Source organism: Oryx dammah, unplaced genomic scaffold (genome assembly GCF_014754425.2).
Source record: "Oryx dammah isolate SB20612 unplaced genomic scaffold, SCBI_Odam_1.1 HiC_scaffold_28, whole genome shotgun sequence".
Classification (NCBI taxonomy): Eukaryota; Metazoa; Chordata; class Mammalia; order Artiodactyla; family Bovidae; genus Oryx; species Oryx dammah.
In genome coordinates, this window is record NW_024070212.1 from 108,595,141 (window position 1) to 108,623,098 (window position 27,958).

The window sequence follows — 27,958 nt, forward strand, 5'->3', positions numbered from 1 at the left end:
TAGCTAAGGTAATACTAGCTGCTATAACAGATAAACCTTGAATTCTCAATAGCTTAACTCAATAAAACTTTAGTTCTTATTTATGTCAGTGTTTATATTCGTTACCTATTGTGCTAAGTTGCTTCAGTCATGTCTGACTCTTTCTTATCCTTTGGACTGTAGCCTACCAGGCTCCTCTGTCCCATGGGGTTCTCTAGGCAAGAATACTGGAGTGGGTTTTCCTGACCCAAGGATTGAACCTGTGTCTCTTATGTCTCATGCATTGACAGGCAGGCTCTTTTCTGCTAGCATTACTTGGGAGGCCCAGTTACCTATTGCTGCATAAAAAATTACCCCAAAACATAGTGTCTTGGAACTCTCCTGATGGTCCAGTGGTTAAGAATCTGCCTTCCAGTGCAGGAGACGCAGGTTTGATCCCTCGACCAGGAACTGAACCTGCACAGCACAACAAAGACCCAATGTAGCCAAAACCAAACCAATGAAAACATGAGTCTTAAAACAAAAAATGTTTATTATTTCACAGTTTCTATAGGTCATGAATCTGAGCACAGTTTAGCTGGTGCCACCTGGGTCAGATGTCCTACAGGCTTTATCAAGGTGTTGGCCAAGGCTGCAGTCATCTCAAGGTTTGACTAGAGGAAGATCTCTTTCCATGCTCACCTACGGTCAGTAGGCTTCATATCCGTAATGTGTGGGACTCACCGTATGGCTCACAATATAACACAGCTCACAGCACAGCAACTTGCTTCCCCCAGAGCAAAGGCTCTGAGAGAGTGAGAGAATGTGTCCGAGATGGAAGCCCTAGTATTTCTGTGATCTAATCTCAGAAGTGACATGCCATTGTATCTGCCATATTCTTTTCATTAGAAGTGGACAAATAGGTCTAATCTGTGCTCGAGAGGAGGGGACTGTGCAAGAGTGTGAATGCCAGGAGGTGAAGATTTAGGGGCCACGTCAGAGCACACTTTCTAATATGAGTTCATCTTCACTGGAGCTTTATTTGTGATCATCTTCATCAGCTTGGCTTTAGAGTGGGTCCCCCAGATTTTTAGATTGCTCTGTTAGACTGTTCTTGGTCTGGGACCATTTTATGTTAATTTTTAATCTGGGGAGGGATCTGGCCCATGTAGATACAAAATCCTGTGTCTGTATGAAAACTACCTTGTGAGTGTAAATCCTTAGGGAATTTATCTTCTGTCCCCCCTCCTCAGTGCCTAGACTGCTGACTAGCTCCTTTGTCATCAGTCTGTGCTGATAATTGATTTTTTTTCTGATTTATCATTTTATCAAAGCTTTCTCCTTTTCTACTTGTATGCAGGTTCCCATTTCCAATTCCATGCTTCATGTGGGCCCAGAGCCTTACTCCTACACCCAAGTGGGTGTTAAAATCTAAGTCCTTTGGTTACGGAGACCAGCTTCCCCTTCCCCCTACCTCCCACCTCCACTGGGCTGTTTGCAGCATTGGCTCACACAGTTAATATTCTGATTTTCCAATCTCCTCTTTGTTTTTGTCCCCTGGGGATTTATCTCGCTTTCTTGTGAGCTCAGCTATGCATATAAAACGTTTGTTATATTTTATCCAGTGTTTTAGAATGTTTTTAAATGAGAGAGTTTTCCAAAGTTATCTAAGCCAAATGCTATATGTAAAGTATACAGGATGTTGCCTCGCCCCCAACTGGACCCACTAGCACCAGTACAGACAGTTTTCAATTAGACCCAAACAAAATATTTTCTTTTAAATATCCCACAGCCTTGGAAATACTGACTCTGAGTCTGGATTGCAGAAAGGTTAAGCTTCTTTTTTCCCAAGAGGATTTTTTGATTTTGACTCACCTGAAAGTAAGTGCCAGGGGGAGCAGGATGGAAGGCTGTACAGGGAAAACAGGAGAATTCACAGCATAATGTTACAATTTCATACTTGTAATGCAGTAAAGATCAGCTCAGATGCAATATTCCTCTGAGAGTCTATAAAAGTCTGCATTTCTCTTGGGTCCTGGTCCCTTGTTGGAACTCTAGAAGTTCCTCTTGGCTAGTAGAGATGGAAGACATGTGGCCCTGGGGAGTTTCTCACCCCACTTCTGTCTGCCTTAGATAGAGTTGGTCATGGTACTAACATATGGTTGGGATTTCAAGAGCTTGAGAACCTTTGGGAAAGAGGGGCCTCTGAGAAGTATTGTCATCGTGATTTAAGAACCTCTTGCTACTAATAATAGTAGCAATGTAAATTTATTTATTTTTATTATATACATAAGTATTTTAAAATTTTGGAGAAAGAAATGGCAACCCACTCCAGTACTCTTGCTTGAAAAAGTCCATGGACAGAGGAGCCTAGGGTGCTACAGCCCACGGGGTTGCAAAGAGTCGGACACGCCTGAGCAACTTCAGTTTCTTTCTTTCTATTTAAAAATGTATTTATTTTATTATTTATTTTTGGCTGCACTGGGTCTTCATTGCTGGTGCAGGCTTTCTCTAGTTGCAGTGCATGGGCTTTTCATTGTGGTAGCTTCTCTTGTTGCAGAGCATAGGTTCTAGGTGCATGGGCTCAGTGGATGCAGCTTTGGGGCTTAGTTTTCCCATGGCATGTGGAATCTTCCTGGACCAGGGATTGAACCCGTGTCTCCTGCATTGGCAGGTGGATTTTTAACCACTGGACCACCAGAGAAGTCTGCTAATGTTTATTAAGCATCTGCTATATGCCAGATATTATACCTAGTGCTTTACACACAGAAGAGGGCTAGAGATACAGAGATAAGCCACAGAGTGAGATTCCTTCTATCCTTGGTGTTCCGACTTGAGGCCAAAATGCTCTCTGCTGGGTTTGGGTCAACTTTCTTGTGCTTCAGAGGGACCCTCTGGGTTGGATTGGTTCTGGTTGGGGAGTATCTTGAGCCTAGCCTAGAAATAGCAGGAGTTAGGTTATCTCTTGGGAGAAGGCAATGGCATGGCACCCCACTCCAGTACTCTTGCCTGGAAAATCCCATGGATGGAGGAGCCTGGTGGGCTGCAGTCCATGGGGTTGCTAAGAGTTGGACACGACTGAGCGACTTCACTTTCACTTTTCTCTTTCATGCATTGGAGAAGGAAATGGCAACCCACTCCAGTGTTCTTGCCTGGAGAATCCCATGGACGGGGGAGCTTCTGGTGGGCTGCCGTCTGTGGGGTCGCAGAGTCGGACACGACTGAAGCGACTTAGCAGCAGCAGCAGCAGGTTATCTCTTGAGCTTTAGGAAATAGCCTGGCACCACTGGTGCTTGGTACTCCAGAGGTCAAGAGATAGGAAACTGAGAGGTAGACTCACAAGGAGCTGTGACTTGTCCATTGGCTTCCCTTGTACCTCAGATGGTAAAGAATCTGCCTGTAATGCAAGAGACCTGGGCTTGATCCCTGGGTTGGGAAGATCCCCTGGAGAAGGGAATGGCTACCCACTCCAGTATTCTTATCTGGAGAATTCCACGGGCAAAGGAGCCTGATAGGCTACAGTCCATGGGGTCACAAAGAGTTGGACACGAATGAGCGACTAACACTTTTTTTGTAATTTCTGTACACTTGTAATGAAGTTTGTTTAGAAAAAAGCTGAAGACAGTCTTCTTTTTTAATTACTGGGCCAATATTGGAATTACTGAACCTGAATCTCCAGAAAATTTGGCTCTGACCTTCAAAGCAGTCAAAATGAAGAGAGGCTTAGAGTTAGAGAACTCTGGGTTCAGATCCTTAGGGTGGTGCCCAAGTTAATGTAAGTTTAACAAGTTCTCCAGGAAATTCTGATTCTCAGTCAGCCTGGCAGGAGAGTCAGGAAACAGCACTTTGGCTTTCTCACGTACCTACTGGGCCACCTTTGGATAATTCATCTACCCTCTCTGAGCCTTGGTTTGCCTATCGGTAGAATAGGATGGAAATTCTTGCTCAATTTGAGGTAGACTGTAGTGTTATAATATCATATATACTTTGGAGGCCGAGTTTGGAAATGTTGAGCTATATTTTACACATGGATCAAGCCACTCCTTTCTCTGTTGACTGCACGTAAATAGGATGCCATGACTCTTTCCTGGGAGATGTCACAAGATGCAGCCACGGGATGCTTGCTGTCGTATTCATCCTCTGGTTGCTACTGAGGACCTTGTCCATGGCTTCATCCAGTGGCCTCTGCATAATCACCTCTGGGGGAATTTCTCTGGGACTCAGTGACCATTGTCATGACTGGTGGCCTGTGTTTGCCAGGAAGGCCCTGACACCATCACATAGCACAGAGGGAGGGCTTACCTGCACGAAGTGCCTCCCATGTTTTCCTTTGAGTTCCCTAAATAGCCCTACGAGTATGGTACCATTATCTTTCCTATTTGACTGGTGATTAAACTGGGGCCCCAAAACTTTAAATGACTTTCTCAGGCCACATTGCTAGGAAGTAGCAGAGCCAGCATTTGAGTCCAGCTGAGTCTTACAACATAGCCCTTGCAGACAGCCCCCAGCCTATACTCAAAGCGTTGGCTGTTCTGAAACTCAGGGTCAAAGATGCAACCGTCCTGTCCCCTGAGTGTTGAGTTTACCACTAACCCACCTTCTTCCGTACCTTTCTATTTTCTTTTTGCCAGTTTTCTCCTTCCAAGGAAATGAAGCAACAGCCTCTGGTGTATTTCGTCTTAGTGCAGTGTTATGCAACATGGTTCCATGGACAAAATTCTTGTTTTGCTTTTTCTTAGTTGCTTAAATTCTTTTTTAACACATCACAAAATGATTCTGCGTCACAAACTATCAAAACCAAAAACAAGAATCTTGATCATCAATGACTGAACTTCCCTCAGAGGAGGAGGGCAGGGTAGGAACCTGCAGGCTAAACCAGGCTGAGTCCCTCCTTAGTTAGTGGGCAGAAGGTGGGGGAGGGCTTGAAACACTACAAGGTTGATAATTTTTGCTCCATTATGTACTCATTAATTTCCTTCCTTCCACATGATTGTATCTCTATAGGTTGCTTTCGAGCATTTTTGTAATGCAGTAGGTCATAAACGGGCTTCTCTGGTGGCTCAGACAGTAAAGAACCTGCCTGAAATGCAGGAGAACTGAGTTCAGTCCCTGGTTGGGGAAGATCCCCTGGAGAAGGAAATGGCAACCCACTCCAGTATTCTTGCCTTGACAACTCCATGGACAGAAGAGTCTGGTGGACTGTAGTCCTTGGAGTCGCAAAGAGTTGGACAAGACTGAGCGACTTTCACTTTTTCGGGTCGTAAATAGTAAAAGTTGTTCTTCCCTGCAGTACCCACCCTCCATACTTGGCTGTCAGCTCCCTTGTTCTCTCCCCCAGGGGTCAGGTGAGAGAACCCTGAGGGGATGGGATCAGGTGGAGAGGAAGATGGCGCCGTCTGGAAGAGGTATAGCTGGGGCAGTTGAGTTCAGTTCAGTCGCTCAGTTGTGTCCGACTCTTTGCAACCCCATGAATCGCAGCACACCAGGCCTCCCTGTTCATCACCACCTCCTGGAGTTCACTCAGATTCACGTCCATCGAGTCCGTGATGCCATCCAGCCATCTCATCCTCTGTCGTCCCCTTCTCCTCCTGCCGCCAACCCCTCCCAGCATCAAAGTCTTTTCCAATGAGTCAACTCTTCGCATGAGGTGGCCAAAGTACTGGAGTTTCAGCTTTAGCATCATTCCTTCCAAAGAAATCCCAGGGTTGATCTCCCTCAGAATGGACTGGTTGGATCTCCTTGCAGTCCAAGGGACTCTCAAGAGTCTTCTCCAACACCACAGTTCAAAAGCATCAATTCTTTGGTGCTCAGCTTTCTTCACAGTCCAACTCTCACATCCATACATGACCACAGGAAAAACCATAGCCTTGACTAGACGGACCTTAGTCGGCAAAGTAATGTCTCTGCTTAGCTGGGGCAGAGGGAGGAGTATTTAGAGGAAAGATTAGACACCAAGGTTGATCCCAAAGCAGGCCCCGGGACCAGCACAGGGCAGAGGTGCCTCCATCTTTCTCTGCATGGGCTCAAGGTTTCTTTTAGTGCAAATGCTTAAGTCTCACGCTGAGACCCCGCCTCGGCAGAACTAGAGATGTTCCTAAGGCAAAGTGCCTCAGACACGCCCCCATGCGAGCACAACGGTAACTGTCCTCTGGTCCCTGCACCCAGCTCAGCGAGGAGCTGAACCAGCAGCTGGAGGCCATGTGCGGGTCGGTATTTGGGGAACTGGAGTCCCAGGCCGTGGACGCTTTGGATCTGCCCGGCTGTTTCCGCATGCGGAGCCACAGCTACCTCCGGGCCATCCAGGCTGGCTGCTCTCAAGACGACGACTGCCTGCCCCTCCTTGCTGCCCCTGCCTCTGTCTCAGGGAGGCCCGGCTCCTGTGAGTATGCCCTCTCTGCCCCTGGTCCAGCCCTAGGTTGGAGAGTGATCTGGGTTCCAGCTCCGGCCCTGGTCGCGGACTTTGGGCGGTTCGCTCGCCTCTCTGGGCCGGTGAAGGAATGACCCGTGGTTCTTTATGTAGCGGCACGTGGGTTAGGCGTGGCTGCTGGGTCCTGTGCTACCGCGTGGGTATGGGGGGTGGTCGGCCACAGACTTACCGGGACGGCGTTTCTCATCCGCTGTGTCTCTGGGTTCCCGGGCCACAGCCTTCAACTTCAGAAAGGCCCCGCCCCCCATCCCGCCGGGAAGCCAGGCCCCGCCCCGCATCTCCATCACCGCCCAGAGCAGCACCGACTCCGCCCACGAGAGCTTCACCGCGGCGGAGGGCCCAGCCCGGCGCTGCAGCTCCGCGGACGGGCTGGACGGCCCGGCCATGGGCGCGCGCACCCTGGAGTTGGCGCCGGTGCCACCCCGGGCCAGCCCCAAGCCCCCCACACTCATCATCAAGACCATTCCTGGCAGAGAGGAGCTGCGGAGCCTGGCGCGGCAGCGGAAGTGGCGGCCGTCCATCGGGGTTCAGGTATGGCAGGAGGAGGCGCCAACGAAAGTTTGCTTTTTCTTGGTTGCTTAAATTTTTAACACCATGGATTCTGGATGGCCTTGGCCATGTTGAGGATGGGTTGAGAGGGTCAGTGGGGCCTTCTGGATACACAGACCTTTTCCTTGCTTGCTCTTAGCCTGATCATCGACGGGGCGTGGGGTGGGGTTGCTGCTTCAAACAGCCGGGCCCACATCGTTGTCCCTCATCCTGGCACCATCACCCCTGGCAAGCGGAGAGCAGTGCCCAGAAGTTGTAACCTTAATGCATCTAACCTCCTGGGTCTGCCGTCCTGTTCAGGCAGGTCATATTTGCAGGATCTGCCCTCTGGCTTGAGGCTCAGGCATCGCTTGCCCTTCTCCCTTGGCCCTCAAGCTTGAGGGCCTTGGTCTAGCCCTGCCTACTGACTCCCCAACCTTGCCACCAGGTGGAGACTATCTCGGACTCAGACACAGAGAATAGGAGTCGAAGAGAGTTCCATTCCATCGGTGTACAGGTGGAAGAAGACAAGAGGTAGGTCCCAGTGGGGATATCTCAGGCCTTGTGGGCAGGGGGAGAAGAGGAGAGAGGGCTACATAAGGACCTCACAGGCCTGGTCTCCCTGTAACCCTTTCCTCCTGGTCCTGGGGAACAAGTCCTTTTATTGGGGAGGCGTCAGAGCAGCCACAGAGGTTCTTCACAGAGATGCCCCACCCGGGGCAGTCATCAGATCTGAAGTGAATTCTCTTAGTTCCTGTGCCTGTCCCAGGTGCTGAGCAGTGGACAGGAGATATACAGAGGTCCAGGGAAGGGGGTGGTAGGGAGCAGTAGCAGGTGGGTGCAGAGTAGGCCTCCAGCAGTTGTGCTTTACAGAGGATCACAGGATTTTTCCAGTCCCTGCTGACTTCCTGTGGTGTACAAGTATGTGAGCTCAAAAAGAAACAAATAAACATGAAGATTGCCTCTCAGGGACCCCTGGTCGATATAACACTCCTCCTCCTTCGGCTCACACAAGCATTTAACCAGTCGGGAGTACCTATTATATGCTTGAGTCTGTGTTGTACCCAAGAAATCAACAGCCACTCTCTGGCATGAGATGGCCTCAGAAAGATTGTTTTCTTAATTTCCAACTGAAAAATTAGCACTGAGAGCTCTGGAGGGAACACTGGAAGGAATCCCTCTGTTGTTGGGTTCCTGTGGAAGATGCTTTCTTTCCCTTATGACCAGGTAGCAGTGCCACAGTGGCCCATCTGCCTTCTGGGCTGCCCTGCTCCCCGGCCAGTGGCCCTAAGTGTGGTGTCTGGGAACCTGCCTGGGGCTGGCGGTAAGAGTTTCCTGGTAATCGGTGTGGCCCAGGCCGTACCCGCTGAAGGAGTAAAACTAGAGTGCCCGTAGCAGTCCCTAGCAGCTCTGTTTCCGGTTGCCATAGTTGGGCTTTTAGACCTTTCCTAAATTCCCCCAGCTATTCTGGGAACCCCTGGGAGCATCTTGTGTGTGTGTGATCAAGACTTCTTGAGGTTCCTGTGGGGATTCACCATTTTCCTCCTCTTCATGTTAGCTCCCTGCAGCTGCAAATGCTCCTAAGGCTGTGAACGTCTCTGTCGAGGACAGCAAAAAGACACCCTTGCTGCCCCCGTTATTCCTGAAAGCTCCTGTCCTCCAAATTCTTTTTATTTATTTACCTTCACCGGGTCTTAGTTACAGCATGTAGGATCTAGTTCCTAACCAAGGATCGAACCCAGGCCCCCTGCATTGCGAGTGTGGAGTCTTTAGCCACTGGGCCATCAGGAAGGTCCCCTTTGAATTCTTAATATACCATAAAGAGCTCAGAAAAGTTGTACTTTATGGCAAACCGAATCCTGCAAGTCCATGACTTGAGTTCTTGAGAGGTGGGGTAGGACTCAGAGCTAGGTGCAGCTCTGTGTTCAGAACCCTGCCGCCAACTCTACTGCTGAACCATGGACCATAAACCAAGCCCAAGAGGCCCCGTTTGCCTCTTGATGAGGCTTCTTGGTCCCTCAGCCAGATAGACCCCCAGAGGTCCCCCATTCCTCAAAACAAACCTGAATCCTGGGAAGAATACAGCAGGCATGCTGCTGAGACTTGAGCTAAATCAGCAAACTCTGTCATTCATTCCTGGATTGATTCATTTAGAAAATACTTATTAAGCATCTGTTATATGACAGCTTCTGTTAAATGCTCCAGGAAGCATGAAAGACGTGACTTTTGCCCTCATAGGAGTTATGGCCTAGAAGGGAATCAAGGCAATGAGTAAACAATCCATGAGTGGGATTTCCTTGGAGGTCTAGTGGTTAAAACTGCTTCCAATGCAGGGGGTGTGGGTTTGATCCCTGTCAGGGAACTGAGATCCCACAGGCTGTGTGGTTCAGCCAATAAATAAATACATTAAATAAAGTTTAAAAAGAAAATAATACATGAGTAAAAATATGATTACACACTATGGTATAACAAGTAATGGGATATTATTACACATTACAGTGGTCATATGAAAGAAAAAAGCAGGCGCTAAGAGAGAAGGGACTTTATTCAGATTAAGCAGGTGACATTTAAGCTGAGACTTGCGGGCTGACTGGGAACACTCAGGTGATAGCGGGCGGGAGGCTGGTGGGCTTGCAGGAAGCATCCCAGAAAGAGGGAATAGCACTGTGTGGGAGCACTGGAAGAGGAAAGAGTGACACGCTTCAGGAACTGAAAGTTCATATGGCTGGTGTGGAACAGGATGGGGTGGTTGTGAGGCAGTGGATTGGAGAATAGATGGGGCCGGGTCATGTAGAGCATGGGCGTGATAAAGAACTGGAATTTAATTCTTTTTTAAAAGCCTTTTTATTTTATATTTGAGTACAGTACCTTAGATGGCAAAGAATCTGCCTGCAGTGCAGGAGACCCAGGTTCGATCCTGGGTTGGGAAGATCCCGTGACAAGGGGAATGGCTACCCACTCCAGTATTCTTACCTGGAGAATTCTGTGGACAGAGGGGCCTGACGGGATTGCAAAGAGTCAGACACGACTGAGTGACTAACACTTGGACACTTGGATAGCTGGATTAACAGTATTGTGATAGTTTCAGGTGGATAGCAAAGGGACTCAGCCATGCATATACATGTATCCATTCTTCCCTAAACTCCCCTTGGAATTTAATTCTAACTAATGAGTGGCCTTTGAAAGGTTAAAGAAGGGGTGTGGTATGATTTAATTTATGCTTACAAAAGATCACTAGCTGCTAAGTGAAGAATTAATTTGAGGGAAGTAAGGGCAGACATGGGGAAGCTAGGAAGCAGGATTTTTTCATGATCCAGAAGGAAGGCATTGTGGACAATCTCAAGTTGAGGATCTTTTTTCCCTGTTAGATATATCCTTGGGTACTACTAATGTATGGGAACACTATTAGGTTTTACATGTTGATTTTGTATTCAGCAACCTTGCTGCTCTGTCTTAGTAAGACCCAAAGTTTGTCTGAAAATCATGATGGTTTTTTTTTTAATGTAGTCAGTTCTGCAAATGAGAATATTTCTTTTAAATCTATATTTTAAAAATTTCTTGGAATTCCCTAGCTGTCTAATGGTTAGGACTCCACATTTCCACTGCTGAGGGTGTGGGTTCAATCCGTGGTCAGGGAACTAGGATCCCACAAGCTGCATGGCACAGTCAAATAAGTAAATAAATAGATAAAAGTAAAATCTCTTTTTCTTGTAATAGTGTATCAACTAGGACTTCTAGTTCACTGTTGAGTGTAGCATTCTTGTGTCATTCCTGATATTAGTGAATATCTTCTAAGTCCCACTTAGAAGTATGATGATGTTGGCTGCAGATTTTGATGGAAATCGTTTACCAGTTAAGGAAATTCCTTTCTATTTCTAGTTGGCTAAGAGTTTTTATTTTTCAATAAAAAATGAGAGTGGAATTTTATTGAGTGCTTTTCCAGAATCTACTGAGATATGATCCTAAATTTTCTCCTTTCATCTGTAATGTGCTGAATTATATCAATAGATTTTCCATGTTGACCCATTCCTTCATTCCTGGGTTAAACCTCAATGGATCCTGTTATCAATTTGGATTAAGTTTGGCTAAACAGGGCCTACTCACTCCAGTGTTCTTGGGCTTCCCTTGTGGCTCAGCTGGTAAAGAATCTGCCCACAATGCGGGAGACCTGAGTCTGATCCCTGGGTTGGGAAGATCCCTTGGAGAAGGGAAAGGCTACCCACTCCAGTATTCTGGCCTGGAGAATTCCATGGACTATATAGTCCATGGGGTAGCAAAGAGTCAGACATGACTGAGCGACTTTCACTTTCAGCAGACAGGGACTCAGTAGTGTCTTCAGTATATTTCTCTCTCACTAAAGCTGCAGGAAGATGCAGGTTCCATTCCTGGGTTGGAAAGATGCCTTGGAGAAGGGCATGGCAACCTACTCCAGTATTCTTGCCTGGAGAATCCCATGGATAGATGAGCCTGGCAGGCTACAGTCCATGGGGTCACAAAGAGTTGGATATGACTGAAGTGACTTAGCATGCACACAAACAAGTAAAAAGCCTGGATGTAGAAGTTGTGTTAGGACCTCAGACTCCGCTTATCTTGCTAATCTTCCACCCTTTGTATAGCACTCATATCCAAGAAGCTGATGATTAAACCCTAGCTATCCTGTCTGCATTCTGAGCTGTACCAAGGAGGAAGAGAGGAGGAGGATGCAGTCCCTCCTTTTTAAGAGAGTTCCTAAAAGTTACAGACAGCACTTTCACACATCACATTGGCTAAAGCTTCATTCCATGGTGGCATCTGGCTGCAAGGTTGGCTGTGGAATAGTCTTTTATTGGGAAGCAAAGTGCAATGAGCAGAGCTGAAAATTAGGGTTCTTATTGCTACAGACAAAGAGAAAATGAGTATATGGAAGTATGAGTATATGGAATGAGTATATGGAACTCTTGTTTGTCACAGTCTTGTATTATTTTCATAGACATTGCTGGATTTTTGAATAGCTGTTACTGTATTTAAGATTTTTATATTTATGTTCATAAATGATATTGGCCTACAATTTTGTTTTGATTGTTGTTATTTAGTTCAGGCATTAAGGTTATGCTCGACTCTGAAAATGAGCTTGGTAGTGTTCTCTGTGTTTCTGTTCTTTGAAACAATTTGTGTAAAATAAGGGTTATCTCTTCCTTAAAGTTTTGGTAAAGGCTGCCTATAAAGCTGTCTGGGCCTGATGCCTCTCTAGGATAGGAGAAACTTCAAACTACAGCTTCAGTTTCTTTAGCGGTTATTGATCTATTCTGGTTTCATTTTTCTTCTTGAGTCAATTTTGGTGACTCATGTATTTCTAAAACATGGGCCATATAACAAAAATTTATAGTTTTCAAAATTTTTGGTATAAGTATTCTGATAGTATTATAATTTTATAAAATTTTAACATATTTATAAGCTGTGCCTCATTTTTATTCCTAATACCACATATTTATACCCTACCTCTCTTTCTTGACTCATTTTGCCCAAGGTTTGTATATTTTATTATTTTTAATATATTTTTAAAAATTGTTCTTTATTAGTCTTAAAAAAAAACTAGCTTTTGGTTTGGATAAGTATCTCTATTGTTTCTCTTTTACCTTTAATATTTCCTTTCGAAACTACTACTTTTGTGTTATTATTTTCTTTCTTTTACCATATTTGTTTATTTTCAGCCTCTCAACATTATTTCTTATTTTCTAATGTGTTTTTAAGGCTATCCATTCGCTTCTAACTACATTGCTGTATCTGTATCTCATCAGTTTTGGGATGCAGTGTTTTCATTGTTCAGTTCTAACTAGTTTGTAACTTTCATCATAATTTCTTTTTTAACTTGTAAATTATTTAGAAGAATTTTTTAAAGATTTCCAAATGTATTTTGTGTGTGTGTGTGTGTGTGTGTGCAGGGCTCCTTTTCATTCTCAATTTCTAGATTTGCTACATTGTGGTTATAGAATGCATTCTGTACGATATTTATTCCTTAGAGTTTGTCAGGGCTTCTTCATCATATACGTATATGTAGTCAGACTTATAAACTACATTTTCAAATGTTTACCTTTGTCTTTTGGATGTTTAACAGTTATGAGACAGGTGTGTTAAAAATGTCTTACCATGATGATGAATGTGCTGTTTCCCCTGGGAATTTCATTAATCATTTTCTTTAATTTGAAAGAATGCTATTTAGTATTGTCGACCACAAGTTGGCACTTGCCGTGGGTGCTTGCCATCCACCTCTAGGAGGACTACATCATGTGCTGTTGCTGCAACAGCACCTCCGACACCCATGAAGGAGCTCAGGATGGAGAGCAGAAAGGGGGCATTCTGCGGGAAAGCTGGCAGGACGGGTCTTCAGATAGTCAGATACTCTCAGAAGCTGTTTCTATGAGCCCAGTTCTCGTATCTCATCATATCTAGAAAAGCACTAAAATCCTTCTCGGTGACAGTTGTTTCTCAGCAGAAACTTTCTACAAAAGAATGTGCTTGATTGCACGTACTCCCCTTTACCAAAATCACGTGTATACTATCCTGCCCCCTTACCTCTCTGGAGCAGTTTCTCAAAGCTGTTTGAGATTGTATCTCCCAGGCTGCAGTCCTCATTTTGCCCCAAATAAAACTTAACTGGCAGTTCTTACATTGTGCATTTTTTTAAGTCAGTAGTATTCAGGCTTATGATTATTGTATCTTCTTGATGGGTTGGCCCTTTTATCATTAAATAGGATGCTTTTCATCCTTATTGCTGGTTTTTGCCTTGAAGTTGCTTTTGCCTGGTTTAAATGCCATGTCTGCTTTCTTTTGATTAATTTTCCACTGCATCTTTTTTCATCCTTTGTCTCCTCATGTCTCTGTATCCTTACGTTTTAGATATGCTGCTCATAAGCAGTATGGGGCTAGAGTTTAGTAGACCTATTTAATCCATTTATAAATTTTTGATTACTGATTTATTTGGCCTTATTTCTGTCATCTCTTTGAAAATTTTCTTCTGGACATGCTTTTTCTTTGTTTTTATCCTCCCCTACTTTTCTGCCATCTATTGAACTGATCAAGGTGACTTTATTTCTCCTGTTCCCTCCATCTCTCCACTGGTTTGGAAGTATATGTTTTAGTAGTGATTTCCCTCAGATTTCAAACAAATATACTTAATTTCACATTTCTCTAATAGAGTCTGAAATTAGTATTTCTATCTTGAAATAGGTACTAAATAAGAACCTTGAAACACTTTAATTTCCTTCTTAGTTCCCATTTTCCATGTTATGTTTTTCTAGTATTCTGATTATACCTCTTTAAAAAACCCTGCCAAATCAGTTGTTGTTATGTCTTTTATGGTTTAATAGTTTGGATTTACAAACATGTTTTAACAATTTATGTGCTCACCATTGCTTGTTACTGCCCACTGCTTCCTCCTGGGTTCAATTCCCTTTATGCCGAAGTACTGCTTGAACTTGGGACCAGTTTTAGAGTTAATATCTCAGCTTGAGGTTTCTGTATTTCACTGGTGCTACTCATTCAGACCCCACACCCACACACAGAGCAGGCTTGATATTCTGATTTTTCAGCATCCTGCTTCCAGGCCACATACCTGAATCATGACATGAGTTTTTTAGTCTGCATTTGTAAATGAAACAGCCTTTTTTTTTTCTGGCTGCTGGCTTTATTCATGGGGTCTCCTTCCAGGTCCCCAGGATGCACAGGCTCAGGGTGTCTCCTTTTATCCTCCCTGGGCATTACCATCTAGCCTCTAGCATATGTCTGGCCCGTATTCCTGTGGCTCACTTGGCTTAGATTCCTGTTCACCACTCAGATTTTGAATCTCTTCTTTGTTTCTGATACTTGAAGTCGTCTCTTTCCTATTTTCAAGCTTGGCATTGTAGCAAAACCACCTTTAGGGCTTTGCTTGATCCAGTATTTCTATGTGAATGGGGGTGGTGGGTGGGAACTTCTTAAGTTGGTTCAGTCCACTACATCAATCAGTCGTCTGGACTAGGCCATGAACAGCAGATAGAGAAGTGGACTGATTTTGGAAGCATTTGGAGTGAAGTCAGGAAGGGTGGGGACAGTTAGAGACTGAGGTCTTCCTTGTCCTCATGTAGGTGCTCAGGGATGTTTGGAAGGATGGGTTGGGGAGGGGAGATGGTGTTGGATCAGTGTCTAAGGAACTGAATTGCTTGGGACAGGTGATCACACTGGGAATCCAGAGGGGGTGACAGGTGGGGAGAGAAGAAATCTGGCGCATCTTTCTGGCCAGGTTCCTTGCATGTCTGCTGGAGGCATCCTTAGTTATGCGCCTGCGCCGTCCTTTCTGTCCCTTATGTCCCTGGCACTCGAAGTCTCACTTACCACACACCATGTCCCAACTGGTACGTAAAAGTGAGCCATGAGTACCAGCAGCCTTTCTAGGCATGCATCCAGGCTTAGCTCCCCCCCACCCGCTGCCACCAAATTTTCTTGGACTCTCTTGTCCTTGCTCCTGTCTCACTGGTCCCAGTATTTCTCTCTTTCTCTGTCTGTACTTTGGTTTTAAAAATGGCAGGGGAGGAAAAGTTTCTCCTTTTCTGCTATGTAGGGGTTCTCTGCTAACCTGTTGGGTGAAAAATTCAGATTTATTGCCCGTAACACCTGAGAGTTGCCTGTGGGTCTTTGCTGTTGTTCATCAGCAGTGGTGGCCTGGCTTAGAGATAGACAGGAGTTGGGGTTGGTGACCCTTCAGTTCCATCTCCACCATGCCTCCACCTAAGATTCCTTTGTCCACAGGCATTAGTTGTATCCCTGGTATCTGTGTCATGTTTTGTGCTGGGCACCAAGGACACAAAGAGGGACCCAGCCAGACACAACCCTGCACTGTGAAGCTTGCTACTGCGTTAATCTAAGAACCTCCTAAGCGATGGAGAAGTGTAACCGCAGGAGCCTCGGAGGAGAGGCATATACACTGTGAGAGTGTGTGATACGGGGCTTGGACCCATCGGGGGGCCAGGCATGGACTCCCCGTTGCGGAGAAGGTGACATTTGAGTGAAGACCTGAAGGATGAGCAAAAATCAACAAAAAGTGGGAGCTGAGCATTCCCGGCAGAAGGACCAGCAGGTGCTAAGACTCTGTGGTGGGAGAGAGGGAGGGAGCATAGTTAAGAAACAGTTACCAGCCGTGTTTCAGAGCATCCCATGGCACCTGTCTTTCCAGACCCAGCACACTTTGGGCCTTGATAAAAGAATGCATCAAATGTCCTTGCTGAATATCAGAAGAATGTTCCTAGGGCCTTCTGAGAACATCGAAACCACGTGATTTTTACTTCTGACTCTCTCCAATCATGAGATCCCCTTGTAGCTTCCACTTCTAGATCTCTCCCACTAAGATCTTATCTTAAAATCTCAAATTTAGCAAAAACAAAACAAAAAACATGAGTAGAAAACACTATACTAGCCAATTAAATTTGATTATCAGATAAGCAATGACTTATTTTTAGTAAAAGTATTTCCCAAAGAGTACTTGAGACATATACTAAAAAATTAGCTGTTATCTATTTGAAATTAAAATTTAACTGAGAGTCCTGTAGTATTTTACCTGACAACCCTGCTTAGATGCAAATGCCCACTTAGGGATACCTGGAGGACTCTGTGCAGGCAGTCCACCCCTTCCTTAGCATCGTGGTCATTTCTGGCACTGGGGCTTGAGAAGGGAATATGCTGAAAGAACAGGATGCATCCGTCCTCAGGATGTTATAGGCCAAGAGCAGTCCTGCAAAAGCAGTGAGTTGCTGACTGGCCGCAAGACTGGGGGGTGGACACCACCTCTAGTCCTCTGCCATCAGCTCCAAGATGGTCATGATTCTTCCTCAGTCTCCCATCCTAGCCCCACTTGGGTGGGGGTAGGGGGACAGCCCCCAGGCTAGGGATGGTGGACCTGGGAATCCCTGATTGATTATATGTTTAACCTCTTTCTCAGAGAGGGAGCTGGTACAATGGCTGAGCCTTGCTGAAATCTCCAGGCCCATTTTCCCTCCCACCCCTGCCAGTCTGCTGCCAAATACTCCTAGCCAAACCACTTGACAACTCCTAGAATGTTGAGCATTCCTTGGACAATGCATCTCTTGGGATAAGCCAGTTTCTTCCCAGAGCCTTTTGTTATCCCTTAGAGAATCACAGTAGAAACATCTCCCAGAAGTAACCATGATAACAACTTCCAGAAGCATCAGGAATGTGAGCATTGTCATTCTAAAGGACTTGAGGGGAGAAGGCCTCCTCAACCTTGTTAAAAGGCTTGGGGAGAAAATATTGTGAAAGGCATTGTTATGAGTTAATGGTGATTCATAACTGAAGCCAATTTCTATCCTGTGTTTGCAGCTGTTGATGAAGACTGCAGCAAATACTGCCAGATCCAAAACTAAATAGGGGCATAAGCCCTGCACTTCAGTGCCCTGAAAATGAATCTGTTCGAGTTAGGATTAGGTTTGGCTGTGAGTTACAGAAAATCCCTAAATGACAGTGACTCAAATATGACAGAAGTTTATTTCTCTCGTGCCTAGAAGTCCAGAGAGTCAGTTGAGGGCTGGCAGGTGCTACACAGTGTCAGGACCCAGTCTTCTTTTACCTTATTGCTCCTCCGTCCTCAGTCCTTGGCTTCCATCCCATGGTCCAAAATGGCTGCTTGGGGTCCGGCCATCGTGTCTGCATTCTGGGCAGCAGGGAGGAGAAAGGAACAAAGAAAGGCATACCCTTTCCCTTTAGGAACATTTTCTGAAAGTTGCACATTCTACTTCTGCTTATATCCCCTGAGCTACAGCTTAACCACATGCTGTACCTGGCTGCAAGGGGGAATTGGTAAAAGAACCTTTATTTGAAGTGGCCATGTGTCTAACTTAAAACTGTGGGATTCTATAATTAAGGGAGAAGGGCAATGGATGTTGAAGGATGATTCGTAGTCTCTGCCATCCTTCCTTCCAACCAACCAACCAACCAATCTACCACTCAAGCAACATTTATTTGAGGAACTGCCCAATTTAATAAGGGAGACAGATAGACAAATACGCAACTATAATGCAGTGTGATATGGAGTATAAAAGAGGTTTTATTCAGAGTGCTGTGGGAGAACAGATGGAAATGATCAAAAGCAATCATGATAATCAGTAACTACAATGGTCTTGCTGGGTTCTCAGTGCTACACTCCCATTATTTTATTTGTTCACCTCCCTTTCTTTTCAGTGAAAGCTACAAGTCTTCCTGCCTTACCATATAATAGCTAACATTTGCAATGGGCAGGCCAGGTGTGGTTAAGTTTTTTAGATTTATCATAACAGTACTGTTATCATTCTCATTTACAGATAAGGAAACTGAGGCACAAACCATAGAGCTGGGCTTTGGACCCAGGCCGTCTGGCTCCAGAACATACATGCTTAACCACTCTGCTAGCCTGCCTCCTCAAAAGCTGTTCATTCTCATTTCCTTGCCCAGCCTCCTTACCCCCTAATCTCCAGCAGACAACTGCCCTGCTTACTTTATTATTTTTTTAATTTATATTTTATTTTTTGGCCATGCCTTGCAGCAAGTGGGATCTTAGTTCCCTGACCAGGGGTCAAACCCGTGCCATCTATAGTTAAAGTGTGGAGTCTTAACCACTGGACCATCAGTGAAGTCCCCTCCCAGCATATTTTATTGTAACAATTGAGGTCATCTGGTGGGATCTCTTTCCGCTTCTGGACCAATCTCTAGCTTGCATCTCTTCCCTTGACTCCTCCCACAGTCTGGCCTCAGAGGTTGAGGTATCTGCCTTTCTGGTTAAGGCTGCCCTCTCCCTCAGTCCTAGGGAGGCAGTGGAGTGTCATGGTTTAAGAGTTGGCCACTGTGGACAGACTGCCCTAAATTGATACTATCAGGTCTTAGGAAGTCACTAAGCTTCTGTAAGTCTTAGTTTTCTCACCTGTAAGTAGGGGTGATACTAATGTGATGATTGAGCATATTGATTAAAGCATATAAAGTGCTTTAGCACATGCTAACTGCTTAGAGGATGTTCGTTTTTATTTATTCGCCTCATATCTGGTCCTTGGATTACTGCCTTTCTCTCCTCTAGCTTCAGTTGACTTCTCTTTACAAATTGCATTGTTACCTGTTGCTGATACGATATATAGTCACAAATTTAGCAGCATCAATACTCCATATTTATGATTTTACATTTCTAGAGGTTGGAAGTCTGAACTGGGTTTCACTGGGCTAAAATCAAGGTGTTGGCAGGACTGATCCCTTCTGGAGTCTCTGGCAAGCATCTATTTTGTCACCTTTTGCAGTTTAGAGAGGCTGTCTGCATTCCTTGGCTTGTAGCCCATTTCTGGTTTCAGAGCCAACAGTGGTGGACAGAGTCCTCACATGATGTCATTCCAGCCTTGATCCTGTTGCCCCATTGCCTTCTCTGATCCTGACTTTCCTGCTCCCCTCTTTCACTGATAAGGACTCTTTTGACTAAAATGTACACAACTGGATGGTGTAGGATCTCAAGATCCTTGATGTGGTCTTTTATGCAAAGTCTTTTTTGCTGTGGAAGGTAACATATTCACAGGTTGTGGGAATTGGGACATGGACTTCTTTGGGGGGCCATTATTCTGCCTGCCCCTTAGGGATATAACATGTGAGAACCATCCTCAACAAAATGTCCCTCCTCCCAGTCCTATTGAGATATAATTGCCAGATAATCATATTATCCCTTCCTTAAAAGTACTTTGCCTTCTCTCTTCCTCCCTTCTCTACCAGGCTCTTTGGAAGAGCTGTCTTGCCTGATGGTGGTGGTGGTGGTTTAGTCGCTAAGTCCTGTCTGACTCTTTGCGACCCCATGGATTATAGCCCATCAGGCTCCTCTGTCCATGGGATTTCCCAGGCAAGAATACTGGAGTGGGTTACCATGTCCTTCTCCAGGGGATCTTCCTGACCTGGGAATGGAACCGTGTCTCCTGAATTGCAGACGGATTCTTTACTGCTGAGCCACCGGGGAAGCCCATTGTCTCACCTAGTTTTCTCCACCTCCTGCCTGGGGAATCCCAGGGACAGAGGAGCCTGGTGGGCTACAGTCCTTAGGGTCGCAAAGAGTCGGACGTGAGTGAGCACTCAAGCACACACTCCTCACAGCCCCTGCCTCTGCATCTTGCTCATACTCCACCAAACTGGCTCTCGCCTTGATCACAAGTGGCTTCCATGTTGCCAAGTCAGTGGACACCTTTTATTCTCAGTTGGTTGCATTTTCCAGTTGGCTGCTCATTCCCTCTTGAGACCCTTTTTTGGGGGACTCCCCACTTTTTTTGGTCTCCTATCTGCTTTTAGGTGACTTTTTCTTGATTTTCTTCCTTTTCCTCTTTGGCTTAGACACATCGGGGGCTACACTGTCTCTACCAGTCCCTGAAATGTCTGTGTTCCCAGGACTTTGCATCTTTGTTCCATTGCTCTTTTCTTGGGTAGTCTTATCCCATATTGCTAGTTTTATTTATTTTTAAAATCATTTATTTATTTTTGGCTACGCTGGGTCTTTGTTGCTGCAAGCAGGTTTTCTCTAGTTGCGGCACGTGGGGGCGACTCTCTGGTTGATGTGCCCGGGGTTCTCATCGCGGTGGCTCCTCTTGTTTCGGAGCACAGGTTCTAGGCACCCGGGCTCAGTAGTTGTGGTGCATGGGCTTAGCTGTCCCATGGCATGTGGAATCTTTCTGGACCAGGGATCAAACACCTGCACTGGCAGGCAAATTCTTAACCATCAGACCACCAGGGAAGTCTGACACTGCTAGTTTTAAGTGCCACTTGCTCAAGGATGACCAATTCCTGCTTACGCTGTGCAAATCTCTGGCTCCTGGCTGTAAGTGTTGGTAAAGATTGTGTTTCCAGTAATCCTATAAGCTCCTCAATTTCTTTGGTCTTCCTTCAAGTAGACACGATGAGAGAGCTCCTTGAGGTACTGACTTGAGAACCATGAAGCCTGGAGCACTCAGGCTTCTGAAGTTCCAGACTATGTGGCCTATTTCCATCAAGACACAGAGTGATCTTCTCAGGACCTCTCAGAGGAGAGTGAAAGGCACAGAACCAGTGATACCAAAGGGCAGGTCCATGCTTCGTGGGGGTAACAGGAAAGCAAATAGGGGAGGCATATCTTCACTAATGTATTTACTGGGGCAAGCCCCACATTCCCAGCACGGTTTGCAATTGCTGGAGCACTGAAGGAGCCAGAGACTAACTGGAGCTCAAAGCACAAAAATATTCAAAGGAAGCCAAAGGGCATCCTAACAGTTCAGTTAGACACACAAAACTCTCACCAGAAACAGAAACATGTAACCAAACAGTGGAATGCATGGGTGCTCAGGCCTGTCTGACTCCTTGCCACCCCATGGACTATAGCCCAGCAAGCTCCTCTGTCCATGGGATTCCCCAGGCAAGAATACTGAAGTGAGTTACCATGCCTTTCTCCAGGGCATTTTCCTGACCCAGGGATGGAACCTGTGTCTCCTGCTCTGCAGGCGGATTCTTTGCCCACTGAGCCACCTGGGAAGCGCTAAAAAGTGGGACTGCCTCCATGTGCAAGAAGACCGCTGAGGGAGAAATGGTTCTGCGGATGGTCTAGGGAAGGCTCACAGAAGAGGGCACTTGAGCAAGGAACCAACAGGCAGTGAGGAGGAGGAAGGCCCTTTCAAGTGGGGGAATAGCAAGCACAGGGGCTAAAGTCAGGGCCCCGAGAATCTACTCAGGGAGCAAAGAGGGTGCAAGCTGGATGAGATCAGAGGGAACTGCATCCAGAGTAAACATCAGCACAGGAAGCCTGGACCCTATCTTGGTGGCGTGGGGAGCAATGAAAGGGTTTTGAGCAGGCGAATGAGTTGGGCAGAGGTCAGCTTCAGAAAGACTACTCCAGGGACTTCCCTGGTGGTTCAGTGGCTAAGACTCTGCACTCCCCATGCCGGGGGCCCAGGTTCAATCCCTGGTCAGGGAACTACTAATAGATCCCACATGCTGCAACTGAGTTCTCATGCCACAACTAAAGATCCTGCACTTCAGAATAAAGATCCCTTGTGCCTTGACTAAGACCCAGCACAGCCAAATAAGTAAATAAGTATTAAAGAAAGGAAGAAAGACTATTCTAGTCCTGGGTGGATTGGTGAGGGAAGGTTGGGCCCCAGATCCTAAAATATGCATAGGTATAATTGTATACAATATAGTTTTTTAAGTTATAATTTTATTTAAAAATTCAGTATTTCCATACGCTATATATATGTGTGTATATGTATGTGTGTGTGTATATATATATATATATATTGCAGTGGTCACCACAATAAGTCTAGTTACCATCTGTCACCATATAAAGTTACTCCAGTAGTACTGACTATATTACTCATGCTGTACATTTCACCCCTGTGAGTTATTTATAATATTTTGTAGCTGGAAGTTTGTCCCTCTTAATCTCCTCACCAATTACACTCTTCCCCCACCTGCAAAGTATAATTTTAGAGAAACGAGCTACCTTGGCAATGGTACTGGTCCATTCCTATCATTTTATATCATATATGTGTGTGTGTTTGTATATAATATATATTCATATATCCCATATAATGTATTTTATACACACACACACACACATATGTATATATATGTACTAGATGGTCTAGGTGGAAGATGAGTGACTTCCCAAAGGCACATAGCATCAAGGCCAGCATTAGAACTCAGGTCTGCCTTCTAGTTCTGTGCTCTTCTCTGCTATACTGAGTGGAGGCAGTTGTGTCTAAAAGGAGGCTGATCCAGTAGTCAGGGTAAGAATGATGCAAATCTTGACCAGGGCAAGACAGGGCAGGTGGCAAGGTGAAGACCATGTGGGACGCAATGTGGATATGTTCCTGCTTTCTCTCTCTGGGTGGGGGTTGGAACATAGGACTGGCTGGAGACTGCACATGAGTGCATCTCTCTTTCCTGGGTCCTGCCGCATCCTTCCGGGCCTGGTTTCTATGGCAACAGGCTCCCAGCAGTCAGCCCGCCAGCTGGAGGGAAGCAGGCAGGCGAAGCAGGCAGGGAAAGAAGGCCTGGGCAGCAAGAGGAAGGCTGAAGTTGTGGGGGTTGTGGGAGTCTCCCAGGAAGCTGGAGGAGCCCCTAAACCTAGCTCCCAACCCCCTTTTTCTTCTGACCATGAGAGTGGAGGTAGCTTAGGACACATGGGCTTTTCTTGCCTGCTCCTTGAATTTCCAGACCGCAAACTTCTATTCATCTCTCCTTGCCACCCCCGCATCTCCTGACTCTCACTTCTTTAAGTGTTGTCTGACCCCAACCTCATGCCCCTCAGGAGAAGTGACTTCTTTATAGAAAAGAGCCCTCACTCTGACTGAACTCAGTCAGGTGGGGGGGTGGGGAGGGGAGAACAAGGCCAATTGACTCTGTTTTGCATACGATTTGCATATTATTAACTCAAAGACAAGAAATTTCCAGGCCCTGTGTCATTCCTGTCAGCAACTTAATTCAGTTCTCTTGGCACCTGCTGACTGTCTGGCCAGGCTCTGTGCTGAGCCATGGGGTCCCTAGGGGAGAAGTCATCCCAGCTGCAGCCCAACCCCCTTCCCCCAGCTGCTCTAAGACAGTTCTTCCTGATGTTCTAGCAGCTGGTGTGGTGGGGAGTTCTTGGGCTGTGGAGCGTGGCAGCCCTGGGTCCACATTCTGGCTCTGCTGTTTCGCAGCTGGGTGACCGTGGGCCTCTCTGGGCCATAGCTGATTTGTCTCTCCATAGAGGTAAGGACATACCCATACAGCTGGTATAAATTAGCAAAGACACAGTGTTAAAATGCTGAGATACTTCCGTGGTTGTGGCGAAGAGCCACCACCCTGGACCCTCCTGGGGCACCTCTGGTCCACCCCTCAACCCAGCTTCTGCAGGATGACGCCCTGGCACTTTGGCTGTGTCTTGTCTGATGGGTATATGCCAGCCTCTGCTCTGCCCATCGAGTATGCGTGGTTTGAGGGAGCCAGAACTGGTGCAGCAGGTAGGTATATTATGTGCTCACCCGTGGCGAGGACCGATCCGTTTAAAGGTGGTGGGTGACTGTCCATCACTTTGTAGTCTTGCTGTCTCATTCCTTGTCCTTTTGGCCTGGGGTGCAGGTGAGGGCTGGGGTGAGACTGGGCAGGGGCAGGGATGACTGCCAGCTCTCTCACCAGGCGGGCGAGGTTCAAACGCTCCAACAGCGTGACAGCCGGCGTGCAGGCTGACCTGGAGCTGGAGGGCCTGGCCGGCCTGGCCGCCGTGGCCACAGAAGATAAGGCTCTGCAGTTCGGACGCTCCTTCCAGAGGCACGCCTCTGAGCCGCAGCCCGGGCCCCGGGCCCCCACCTACTCAGTCTTCCGCACGGTCCACACGCAGGGCCAGTGGGCCTACCGCGAGGGCTACCCACTGCCGTACGAGCCGCCGGCCACCGATGGGTCGCCCGGCCCTGCCCCTGCCCCTACCCCCGGCCCCGGGTCCGGGCGCCGCGACTCCTGGATGGAGCGCGGCTCACGTAGCCTCCCGGACTCAGGCCGCACGTCCCCCTGCCCACGGGATGGCGAGTGGTTCATCAAGATGCTGAGGGCGGAGGTGGAGAAGCTGGAGCACTGGTGCCAGCAGATGGAGCGCGAGGCGGAGGACTACGAGCTGCCGGAGGAGGGTGAGTGCAGGGCGGCTGGCGGTGGCCGGGAATGCGCTGGCACAGGAGAGGAGCTTGGGCGTGACTGTGCCTTTCTCACAGTTTGGCTGCGTGACCCCAGGCTTGGTGGCTCCCACTGGCAGCATGCCGGGAGCTCCTGGAAGGAAGCGCGAGCGGCTTCAGAGGCCAGAGCTAGGACTGGGGAAAGTGAGTGGGTGAAAGGGCTGGGCTTTCTAGGAGATAGCCACCAGCCCAAGGCCATGGAGATTCCAGGGGCCCCTATTCCCACCTGGGCTGGCTGGGAATCCAGGTCTGATCCAGGTGTGAGAGCAGGACTTCGGGCAGAGGGGGAGGCGGCGTGTGGGTCAGCTCTTGTCTGTGGCCTGGGAGAAGGAGACTCAGCCAGGAAGACATGGTCCTGCCAGAGGGGCCCGCAGGTCCAGTGTGAGGGGAGACAACAGTTTACTGCCGAACCACCAAGCTGATACGATCGTGACTAGAAGATGAGTCAGGGACGTTTGGTAATTTGGTAATTCATTCTTTGGTAATTCTCAGTGAGCCAGGGACTCACATGCCAATGGGTGACAAAGTTCTGCCAGCGAGGCATCACTGAGCTAGTGCCTGGCTGGCTAAGGCTGTAGGGCTGGACTGGTACTGATTTCCACCTGTCCCCTGACATGGAAGGGAAGAGGACACAAGGATAACCAGTCAAGAAATGTAGATCATATGATGCAAGAAACATCAGTGTCTGGGGAGTCAGTCTTCTTGGTGAAGTGGGGCAGGAATTACTTGTTAGTATCTTGAGTATATGGGACAGGGAGGGGCCGGAGGAGACTGACAGATGGATGGTGCCAGATAACAAGAGGGGTCAGAGTCATCCCAGGCAGACTTCCTGGAGGCAGAGGAAGGAGAGGCATCATTCCCCTCCCCCATCTCCTTTTGCTCTCCAGTCCTGGAGAAAATCCGCAGTGCCGTGGGCAGCACACAACTTCTCCTGTCCCAAAAGGTTCAGCAGTTCTTCCGGCTGTGTCAGCAAAGCATGGTGAGTGCTCGTGGGCATAGAGCCCACCAGGTGTGTGTGCCTGGTAGATGACCAGAGCGTGTGGATGCCTGGAAATGAGGACAGGTGTTTGTGCCCATGATGGAGAGGTCTGGGCTCTTTCTTGTCTCCCTGCCTCCCGGTCCCCACTCCACTCTCCCAGATTGAATTGGACAATGAGGGTGGGGTGGGGCTTTCTCAGGTCCTGGCTGGGGCTCAGGCCTCTCTGACTGGCTGCCTCCCCTTTGACTCCTTCCACTGCAGGACCCCACTGCGTTCCCTGTGCCCACCTTCCAGGACCTGGCGGGTTTCTGGGACCTCCTGCAGCTCTCTATCGAGGATGTGACCCTCAAGTTCCTGGAGCTACAGCAACTCAAGGCCAACAGCTGGAAACTCCTGGAGCCTAAGGTGGGGGGAGGTCCCTTTAAGCCAAGAGTCCAGACCCTGGGAAATGCCCTTCCCCAGAGAGTGTGGGCAGGGGAGAGGAGGGCAGGAGAAGAGACCCTGGGCAGCCAAGGCAGCCCTGGACAGGTGATGGGGACCCTCTACGACCACCCTCTGGGTCCCTGCCCTCTGCTTGGTTCCAAGGCAAGAACCATCTCATCACTGCCCGAGATGCAAGAACCCCTTTCTTTGGTGGCTGCAGCTGTAGTTTCAGGGAGCCAGAATGGCAGACTGCCCTCAGCTTGGCTCTAGGCACGGAGGGGACCTTCAGCCCTCATCTCACTAGACCTTCATAGAGATGGGGCCCAGCAGCTTGGAATGTGAGCCGCATTGCCTTGCCCGGGTCAGGGGAGCTGCACTCCCCCTGGGTCTGGAGGGAGCGCATCCACTCCCCGAGAGGGAGCAAACCCTCTCTCTGATGCGAGAGGTGGAAAACGGCTTCACCAGGGGGCGCACGAGTCCACCTTTTTTTAAAAGATGAAAAATGTGAGTTTGACCTTGGCAGAACAGGCGCCCCTGGGGCTTCCGGGGGCCCCGCACGCGCTCGCGAGAGCCTGGCTCACGAGTCAGAGATGTGCGCTCTGAACCCCTCGGGGTCGAGGGGGAGCGAGGTGGGGAGTCGGCCGGGACCCCGCCCCCAAACTAAGCGCCGCCCCTCTGCCGGCAGGAGGAGAAGAAGGTCCCTCCGCCGATACCAAAGAAGCCCTCGCGGGGCCGGGGTGTGCCGGTGAAGGAGCGCTCCCTGGACTCGGTGGACCGGCAGCGGCAGGAAGCGCGCAAGCGGCTCCTGGCGGCCAAGCGCGCCGCCTCCTTCCGCCACAGCTCGGCCACCGAGAGCGCCGACAGCATCGAGATCTACATCCCCGAGGCCCAGACCAGGCTGTGACCGGCCCGGCCCGCCCAGCCCGGGCCCGGGCCCGCGGTTTTCTACCCGTACTGTACACCCAGCGTCGAGGTCACTGTGAACGCGGGCCGCCCCGTGCGCCCGCCCCGCCGGCACCGCACGCCCCGGCCCCTCCTGCCCGTCACGCGCTCGTGGGTTTTTTACCTTCCTGACCCCACGCGAAGGCGCCCGGGCTGGGCTGGGGGCCGTGCCTCTCCGCCCTGTGCCCCCACCGGGACCCCTCTTCCTCGAGGTCCGACGCTTCGTCCCCACCTCCTCCCCACGGGCACCATCTCTGCCATTACTCCCCCACCCCACCCTCCACGGGCCAGGCCGGGCCAGGTCCCCCATCTGGGCTCTGCGTCCCCCCTCTCCCCACCCCACACCCCCTCCCCCCACCCCGCGGGGCTGGGCTTCGTGGGGAAATCAAGCTTCGTGGCTTTTTATGAAGAATCCCGAACCCCGCCTAGGAGCCCGCCCCACCCTCCCAGGGGCTCTCCCCTGAGCCCTCAGCCCACCGGGCCCAGGGACCACAGTGGCTGGACCAACCCAGGACCAGGGCGCCTGGGCCTCTCCCCTTTCCCCAGCTGCTGGGGAGGGGAGATGGGGGCTTCCCCTCACCACACCTGTGGCTGTTCCCACATCCCCTTGAGTATCCCAGGAAAAATAAAACGGCAGAACTGCACTTGAGCCAGCTGCTCTCTCCAGAAAAAGCCACTTCAGCGCATGCGTGCTTGGGGGAGCGGGTCGGGGGGACAGGGAGCGGGGTGGTGGGATGCGGAGGCCCGAGCCAAAATCTTGATCTGGGGAGAGCAGGGTTTCGTGGGCCAGCTGCGGGAAAGGGGATTTGGCCTCCTGGTGGCGACAGAAAGATCCTCCCAGAGGGGCCGGGGTCGGGGTGGAGGGGCCAGTCTTTCTCCTCCTTCTAGTCAACCTGGTTTCCTTTATGCCTTCCACTTGCCTGGGCTTCCCTCCCCGCCCCAGAGGGAAGCATGTGTTTCATAAACAGTGAGGGCTGCTGTTCTTCGATATGAACAAATATTGGTGTTCCTTTC

The 27,958-nt window shown here is 48.5% G+C and overlaps 1 protein-coding gene and 1 non-coding gene across 2 annotated transcripts in view; both read left to right on the forward strand.

The window, feature by feature from the left end:
- Nucleotides 1-27,588, forward strand: part of DLGAP3 (DLG associated protein 3) — a 42,245-nt gene extending 14,657 nt beyond the window's left edge. The window contains exons 5-11 of the mRNA XM_040231753.1: nt 6,124-6,337; nt 6,603-6,916; nt 7,362-7,447; nt 24,074-24,558; nt 25,488-25,579; nt 25,841-25,984; nt 26,688-27,588. Coding sequence (XP_040087687.1) covers nt 6,124-6,337; nt 6,603-6,916; nt 7,362-7,447; nt 24,074-24,558; nt 25,488-25,579; nt 25,841-25,984; nt 26,688-26,906 — 1,554 coding nt within the window. The 3' untranslated portion in view covers nt 26,907-27,588. The remainder of the gene's footprint in view (nt 1-6,123; nt 6,338-6,602; nt 6,917-7,361; nt 7,448-24,073; nt 24,559-25,487; nt 25,580-25,840; nt 25,985-26,687) is intronic.
- TRNAG-CCC lies at nt 21,797-21,869 on the forward strand. Its single transcript has one exon. It is a non-coding gene; the product is annotated as a tRNA-Gly (tRNA).
- Nucleotides 27,589-27,958: the final 370 nt, after the last annotated feature.